Below are 8,637 nucleotides of genomic sequence, written 5' to 3' on the forward strand. Positions count from 1 at the left end.
TCAAACTTAGGCCATTCTATGATTCTCTGATCTTAAGATGTTAAGAACAGATTTACACTTTGCTGCTTCTTTACATAGATTCTCACAAAGCTTTCTGGTGCACTACAACTAATCAGGGACCCTGCCCACTCAACAGCACACAGCTCAGTTTGTCATTTACTGCACGTTTTAATCACACCAAAAGTAACTAACTGTTGCCCCTCAAAACCTCATCTGTTACCTGCACAAAGCCTTCCAAATTTTCTTCCTCCAGATGAAGGTTAAGCAGTATCTACATACTGCTAATTCAAACTGTGGCTCTTTGAAACACGACTCCAAAGTGAACCTGGCAAACGCCGCCACTTCAGAAGAAAGAGACCAATCAAGACAACAGACTGTTTTGTGCAAGATTGTTTTATTAACAGACCAGACTTTGAAATATTGCAGCTGGGCATCTTTACCTGCAAAGCAAAAAAGAAAAAGGCATCATTAGGCACATGTAGATCTGAAACAACTCTGGCCACATGAAAAAGTAATACATTTTCACAATTTGTAATTTGGGCTGAAAACACTCATTTTATTTCACTGGATTGAAGACTGCAATAGTCTTGCACACGATAACTAACTTCTACGTTAACATCTCTTCACTGAAAACACAGACTTTGAGTACCAGACCTATCCTTTCTACCTTGAACTGCTGGTACCTACACTTGATATTTAAAGACATGCCAAGATATTGTGCATATTCTACCTTTTGCTGCATTCTCATTTTAAGCACATTTCAGAGACTGTTTAGATACAAAAATGAAAGCAAAAAGCTGACTTGGGACCAGTTCCTGTAAAGTTTGCTCCAAAAATTAATCACATTCACTATGTTGCCAATACTGAGTTGTCAACATTTGCTGTCTAGTACTATGCTCTTTCCTCCCAATCTATACAAAGGAATCAGTACTGGAAGTCTATTTCTTAAATTCATTTGAGACTATGACTTAAGTAGTAAAAAAATAAAGACAAATAGCAGGAAACTATCTACTTATAGCAAAGAGGAATACTGTTCTTCAGATACACAGCCCCCTCATCGTGACATTACCTGGAGAATACTGCCAGTATGTCACCTGATCTTACTACTCCAGTTTGGCCACAGCCTCAGTAGAAATTATACAACATTCTTCTGTTTTCTATGTGTAGGCTACTTCTATTTTAAACATGCTCTCTGTCCACAACAGCAGGAAAAGAAAGTGGAAGAGATGAGAACAATCAATTTATCTCAGATTTAGTTATGTATGTTTGCAGAAAAAGTGTAAAAACTGCTTATAAGCATAAAATAAGAAACTGCAAGGTCACTTTCCAAATTAAAAGACGAAGTAAAGCTCTAATGTATGCCATTTACAAGGGATGCTGAGCTACAAGTCCAGTGAGAAACATGAGCAACCAGATGAATTAATATCCCTTGTTTCTCTGCCAATATACCAACCTTCACAGGCATTTACAGTGACTGCAATAGCGAACTAGAAGCTTCCCTCCTGTAGGAAGGCTCCTGAAAACAAGACTACCAATATACACCTGACATTTGTGGATACAAAAATGCTGTTAGCAAGGAGTTTTCCTGCTTCTTTCTAAACCATGGGACACCTTGGCTTGTGCAATTCTGTCAGGCTGAAGCCCTACCCACGCAGGGCTGGCCAGCATGTCATCCCTGGCATTGCCTTCTGTTAGAAACCCTGGTAAAGTGGTGTGGCTTCGAATGTGCAGAATGTAACATGGATGCACTCGAGCCTGAATTGCAGACCACAAGGTTTGCAAGAGTGAAAACAGAGCCACATTGCTCACCTCCTTCAGAAGTGAACAATCTAAGCGTTGGGTTAGACATTTAGCAGGGAAGATGGAGGAGAAAGATCTACACTGACAGAAAAGCTGCAGTGTGTTTCCATTAAAAACAGCATTATGCTCAGAAACCAGACAGGAGCATAAGGTCCTCCTCAGCCTTGGTTATGCACTAACTTCAAGGACACATCTGCCAGTACTGAACTTTCAAGTTTCTTCCAGCAAAATTTCTACAATAGTAGTGGGAGTAACTTAACATCACCCCAGGCACCAAACGTTACAGCAATTCTGCTTCTCAAAGTTACCAACATCTTCCAACAGCTGAGCTAAAAAGCTTTGCAAGAACACTGTCCTCAGTAAGGAACTATTCTCCTAAAGTTCAAATTTCCACGTGCCATGTAACCGGTGCTTTAAAACTCTGCTGACTTCACAGATGGGAAGTAACAGCACAAAATGCAAGGAGCTTGAACTGAGGAAATCAGCAGCCTACAAAAAAAGCTTCAATAAACACTGTCAATCAAATGGAAAGTATTTCCTAGATCTCCTTTAGCTCCTTGGACAGACAGCAGACCCAACGAGCTCAATTTGCTGTGCCTTGGCTTTAAGAATATTTTTAAAAGACTTGAGAAAAAAAAAAAACAAAACAGCAAAACAAAGCAAGGTAAAACTTCCTTCCCTTCAAAAACTTTAATTTCTGAGAACTCATCCAAATGCAACTGCACCAGTTTTAAACTGTAAAGCCACAACACTACCCATTTTTTTTTTTATGAATCCATCCCCTGAAGCTAGAAATTCAGAACTAAACTGCACATCTGATCTAAAGAAAAAACAGAACCCTACAAAAAACAACCAAACAACAAAACCCTACCCCACACATATCCCAACAAGCCAACCAAAAAAACCACTTTGACTTTGGAAGAATTAGTTTGAGGAAAATTTGGTCTTTGTTTGATGTCCTTTCCAAACACCCTAACACAATGAAGTTTTCTTAAATTCCAGCATACCTGTCAAAGCAAAAAAGATATTTACCCTTGACTGAAACTAAGATATGGACAACACTGAAGCTAGTTTAGTGTCTAAAAAGCAAAGGGAAGTACAAGAAATCTGAAAAAAATGTTGGCTTTGAATGGCACAGACTTCTCACCAAAGCAGAAACAGGAGAGTGACAACAATAGATAAGACAGATTGTTTGGAGTAGGTCCTACCTTTAGGACTCAGCTGTCACTTAAATCACTTCAAGTGCTAATAAACCTTCTCATTTCTAAGGAATAGACTACCCAAATGGGCAAATCAAGTCTTTCAAAATTACCAACTTGGTCACCAGACATGAAAGCTTTAAATGAATCATTCTGAAGCTTGAACAAGCTGAAAATTTACACCAATCTTAATCAGGCTTTTCTAGAAAACTTGAAAAAACACTGTACTTGCAAACACAAGTTTTTGATGATACTAACAGGTCATTAATGAGGGTTGAAAGATTTAGCCAAGATCTCAAGGCTTCCCATCATAAAACCAAATAAGGCTTTAAAACAAGTTATTGGTAATGTTTGTATTTTCTAAACATTATCAACTACAGAGACAATTCAACTTCCCAAATGTTTATGCTTTAGTAAGACTTCCAAAATAAAACCAGAACACTGTATTGTTCAAGTAGCTTTATACTGTAGGTACCACCCAAGAATGAGTGAGCATCTATTAAACTTGAATGTCTGACAAATAATGACAGCAGCCTGCAGAGCTGAACAGTTGATTGCTTTGGGCAATATCTCACCATTAGTTCATTCTCCTTATGAGTCTGTTGATCTGGTCTTCTCTGTTGCCAGCATCCCCACCTTCCACAAAGTGGATAGTTTTCTTCTTCATTCCACCCCGAGGAGAGGATAACTTGAAGGGCCAAAGGAAGTTGTTCACAACTTTGAAGTTCTTGCCAACAGTGTAAATTTCATGGATCACATCTTCCATGCAGATGATGCCAAGCTTTCCTAAAATTCAGACATAGCTTTCAGAAAGACTACATAGGCACTGGTCAGTAACAAACTAAAAATTATCACGTTGTTACTGTCATGCCTACTTATTTTGACAAACTTCAGGAAGTCAGAAAGCACTCACTTTGTCATGAAACTGAATGGCTGACTTTTCCAATTAAAATGGATTAGCTGCAGCCAAGTCAACATGTAATTGGCACATTTGGCAAGAGGCATCAGTTTCAACTGTTAAAATATTTGCTGCCGGCAGTGAGGAACAACAAAAAACCCACACTTAGTGAATCTTAGGAAAACAGACTGCTCTTTGGAGAAAAGTTTGATTAAATACACCTAGACCATAGCTATGTGTAACTCAGGGAAACTCACTATTAAGTTAGGCTGCTGAATAATGCTACAGCATGCTTCCTTAATGCCCTTCCAGAGTCTTCAGCAACATGTTACAAGTTAACTCTCATAAAATAGAGTTCTAAAAAGAGATTACAACAGAATACAGATACCTTTAGAATCTGTTTATCTATTGCACAGGAAAAGAAACACGCCTTATCTGAAGAAAAATGCAAATCAAGTGCCAAAAAAGTGAGAGACTTAAGTGATCACTTTCACTCATTCTGGCATGACTGCAAAAGAAGGGAGCTTCCTAGAGCAGCCCATATCCCAACAACTGTTTACCATGCTTTGTTTTTTACTGAATACACTGATTACTTTTACTACCTAGTTCTTCCTTCAGTAAGTTTAAAAAGTCTGTTTACCAGATCACAAAAGTCAAAGATACAATGTCTCTAAGTTTGAAAGCTCAGAGCCATGATGACTGTTTCATACTACAGCACACTGTCATTACTCAAAGATCTACTGACCCCTTAAAGGTCAAGAAGTTTACATTTAACTTTACACATTTAAAAGGCTAAAATTTGATTCTTTACACCTGTTTTCAATACTTTATGATGGAAGTTACTCCCAGCTTGCTTTGTATTAAGCAATTAAGACAGAAGTAGAGATCATAATCTAACACCAGTGTACTCCAGTGACACATAAGGACAGTCGTCCAGCTCAGCACTGCACTGATCACCCCAAGGCAACCAGCTGGCTTCCTGTTTTGCTCAGCAGAATTTACCAAGGCGTTTCTGGATCAGGCGGTTGTCAGTCAGAGCAATGCGCTGCTTGTTGATCTTGCCGTAACCACGCTTGTAGATCAGTTCATGCACAGACTTGAGGTTGGGGTAACTGAAACAGTCACGTTCAAAAAAAGAATTGTAAGTCTCTGCAAGCCACATTTCAAGTTAATGTTAACCTCCCTGATTTGGACTTCCATACCAAACAACTAAAGATCATTTCAGCATGTCACAAATGTAAATACAAAAGCAACAGAGAAGCAAATCTCTCACCAAGTTCCCAAGAACACCAGTATGAAAGTGCAATCATATCTAGCAGCCATTACCTTTAAAGCACTGCCTTAACCACACTTTCAATGCAAAGACAGGAAAGCACACAGAAGATAAAAAAGCTGTGCAAGTCTAGCATAGCAAAATGCAAAAGCCGCTCAATACTTGCACCCTGATTAGGTACAACTGAGCCTTTCACTCACCCCCAGGCAATGTAGGGTTCAACAATCCGCAACATATTGATAGAGGCTTTGTTGAGTTTTACAAAGGTGCCGTTAAAAATCTGCCGCAGGCGAAGAAGCTGCAGAACCTTGCGGACCTTTGGGCTGACACCATTGGTACTGGAGAAGAAAGGGAAAGTGCCTGAATCATCAACACCCCAGAAACACCAGGTATCAGGTTAAAAAAAAGGCCCCAAAATACAGTAGTACTGTTCCCATATGAAAATATATTTTGTGAATTACACAAAGCAAGCTTAGTAAATTAACTTACTATCACTACATATTTCAGTGTGAAGTTAAAACATCTATTTCCATGAAAAGAATTGAAATAAGTATTACACTGGAACAATTGAGAACTACCCTTGTGCTGTCATGAATGTAATCCTTCCAATCACACCTTTTTTTAGTTCCCTGTAACACTTTACCGGAGTAGAACAAAACAAACACTTGAAGGAAAACTCAGCAGAATGTTTGGGAACAGGGGCATATAATTTTATCAAGTTAAAGTTGAGAAAGAATAACTGTCTGCATGTACTTGCAGCCTTGTCTTCTTAAAAGCAGAGATTCCTAAAGACAGTAGACAGCAAAATGATTTAGTCCTTAATTAAACACACCTCTGGGGCATATACAGCATCTACCGACAATTTCTCAAGCCACTGGTAGGAGGCTTTATCTTGGTAAAGTATTTAAGCCCTCCAAACAGAGAGGTACCAGGAAAGCCAACTTCAGTGCTTTTGAATATAAACCTGCTTACATCTGTATCCGACCTTACCCTCTTATCCTGATCACAAATGCCAGTTTTGGCTCAGCTGGGACGTAGTAATTGCCAGCTTTCCGGGCCATCCTGGCCATACGGATCTCCTGCCTGTACATGTGCCTGTACTCCTTGTGGTAAGCCTGGGCTCTTGCATAGATGAGCTTCCTTTGTGCCTTGCGGTACTGCAATAAATTGGAAATCGTTTGAAGTTAGATAATTCCTTTTAACACATGAAAATCACCTTCAAGTAACATGCCATATTCTAGAACTTCCCACAAGTAACACAGATCAGTATCACACAGCTCAGAACAGCCCTCAGTGATGCTCCAGAGAACCTGGCAGGCTGTTATACAGCAAACAATATTATTATTCCTGACTCTTCACCAGAACTGTGGTGATAAAGAGTAATAAGCACAAACTGAAAGAAGGGAAATTTAAGTTAGATATAAGGAAGAAATTCTTTATTGCGAGGGTGGTGAGACACTGGAACGGGCTGCCCTGGGAGGCTGTGGATGGGCCAGCACCAACAGTGTTCAAAGCCAGGTTGGATTGGATATTTGAGCAACCTGGTCTAGTGGAGGTGTCCCTGTCCATAGCAGGGAGGATTGGAACTAGATGATCTTTAGGGTCCCTTCCAACCCCTTACAGTTCTAGGATTCTCTGATCATATATCAAGCTCCCCCTCACAAAGGCTATAACCTCTTGCCCTGAACAAGACTAACTTCAATGTTACAGACAGCGGTACACTTTACCCTTAACTCTGCCCAAACTTTGTTATCAGCCACTAAAAGTATATTTTAATCCAACAATTAAGAAAATACCAACATGCTGGTCTCAACACTGTGAACTTCTGTACTGCACCACATCAGCAGTAGCAGCAGCTGCTACTGCAGCAGCACAGCAATTTGAGTCAAAGGATCAGAGAATATTCACCTTTTTTATAGCCAAAATCTTCTTCTGACGTTTGGCTTTCATAACCGCATAGGCCTGCCGCTTCTTCAGCAGGCTCTCGGGCACAGAGGGCACCTTCTTTACTCTAAATGAAAACACAAATAAAAACTTTTAGTTGGTAGAAAAGAACTAAAAGAAGTTACATATGACAAACATCAAAACTCTCAGAAACACATGTGCAGGCCTCGGTGCCTTGAGCCACTTCACTGTGTCTTCCTCATCCCCACTGTTCCTAGGCCTAGAATAGTGTCCCAGGACAGTTCCCTGGGACTGAATTGGGTGATGTTCTAGTTCAGAACCTGCACTGTCCACATTTTCCAGACAAGGAAGCCTGACAGACCAACCAGAGCTGCACTAAGTCGTAACTACAAAGACTGGTCCTACTTTGCTACAACTGATAATAAAACAAAGTCATTTCAAAATAACTTCTCTCTGACCAATGAACATTTCAACAGGTGCTTGAAGAGGAAAAGCTAATTTGGTAGTACTGTGAAATTTATTTCACAGGACTCTCAGCTTGCCCAGATTATCACAGAATGGGTCAGGGTTGGAAGGGACCACAGCAGATCATCTGGTCCAGCCTCCCTGCTCAAGCAGGGTCATGCCAGAGTACAGGACACTGGATTGCATCCGGATGGGTTTTGAACATCTCCAGTCAGGACGACTCCACAACCTCTCTGGGCAACCTGCTCCAGTGTCTGGTCACCCGTACGGCAAAGAAGTTCCTCCTCAACTTCGGGCGAATTGCCTGTATATTAGTTTCTGCCCCGTTCCCTCTTGTCCTGCAGATTTTTAACTTTTACACGCGACAGAACTTGTCAGAACAGCGTTTATAGAGCCATAATCATCCTGGCGAGCGCCTACACCAGCCCGGCCGGCAACCACTCCCTGCTGTAACCCCAACACAGCCCTGTCCGCCCGCCCAGCCAGGAGGAACTAGCCGCCCCGGCCCCACATGCCCGGCGGCGACGGCGCTCGGGGCCCGATCCCCCTCCCCATCCCGCCAAGGGCCGGCGGCCGCAGCCGCCGCCTGCGGAAGGGCCGAGCCGGTGGCGGCTCCATCTCCACCGCGCGGTCCCTCCCCTCCCACCGCTCCCAGCCCCGACGGAGGCGCGGCGGCCCCGGGGACGGTGTGGGCAGGGCTCGGGCGGCGCGGCTGCCACGGATGGCGGCGGATAGCAGCGGGCGGGACGAGACTCACTCCTTGTCCGCCATGGTCAGCGCCGGAAGAGAGGGGCGTGCGCGTGCGCGGCGCACTCTTAGCTCATTCGCCCGCGCAGGCGAGGCCCTGCCCGCCGGCAGGACCCCAGGTTTGGAAGTCCGCCGTTGTGCCTGACCGCCGTGCGAGCGCCGAGGTGGCCGGCGAGTGCCTGAGGTAAAAGCGTCCGGGAACTGCTTCCGCCCGGCGGGGCCGGAGCCGGCTGTGTCCCGGGATCGGCTGTGTGCCGGGACCGGCTGTGTCCCGGGATCGGCTTTGTGCCGGGACCGGCTGTGTCCCGGGACCGGCTGTGTCCCGGGATCGGCTTTGTGCCGGGATCGGC

General features: G+C 43.0%; 1 protein-coding gene across 1 annotated transcript; it reads right to left on the reverse strand.

Moving 5' to 3' along the window:
* Window positions 1–375: 375 nt before the first annotated feature.
* On the reverse strand, window positions 376–8,399 carry RPL7 (ribosomal protein L7). Its single transcript, XM_042036482.1, has 7 exons — window positions 8,298–8,399; window positions 7,079–7,181; window positions 6,161–6,327; window positions 5,371–5,508; window positions 4,900–5,009; window positions 3,575–3,785; window positions 376–440 (listed from the first exon to the last, which is right to left on the reverse strand). The coding sequence occupies exons 1-6, from the start codon at window positions 8,309–8,311 to the stop codon at window positions 3,577–3,579; spliced, it is 741 nt and encodes a 246-aa protein (XP_041892416.1). The 5' UTR covers window positions 8,312–8,399; the 3' UTR covers window positions 376–440; window positions 3,575–3,576.
* Window positions 8,400–8,637: the final 238 nt, after the last annotated feature.

Source organism: Corvus kubaryi, unplaced genomic scaffold (assembly GCF_017639235.1).
Source record: "Corvus kubaryi isolate FWS band 111438036 unplaced genomic scaffold, C.kubaryi_AGA036_p1.0 37385, whole genome shotgun sequence".
Lineage (NCBI taxonomy): Eukaryota > Metazoa > Chordata > Aves > Passeriformes > Corvidae > Corvus > Corvus kubaryi.

Coding starts and splice junctions, on each gene's coding strand:
- RPL7 (XM_042036482.1), bottom strand. Junction 6,328..7,078: donor AGATTTTGGCTATAAAAAAG/GTGAATATTCTC, acceptor AATTTATTGCAG/TACCGCAAGGCACAAAGGAA. Junction 5,010..5,370: donor GAACCCTACATTGCCTGGGG/GTGAGTGAAAGG, acceptor TGACTGTTTCAG/TTACCCCAACCTCAAGTCTG.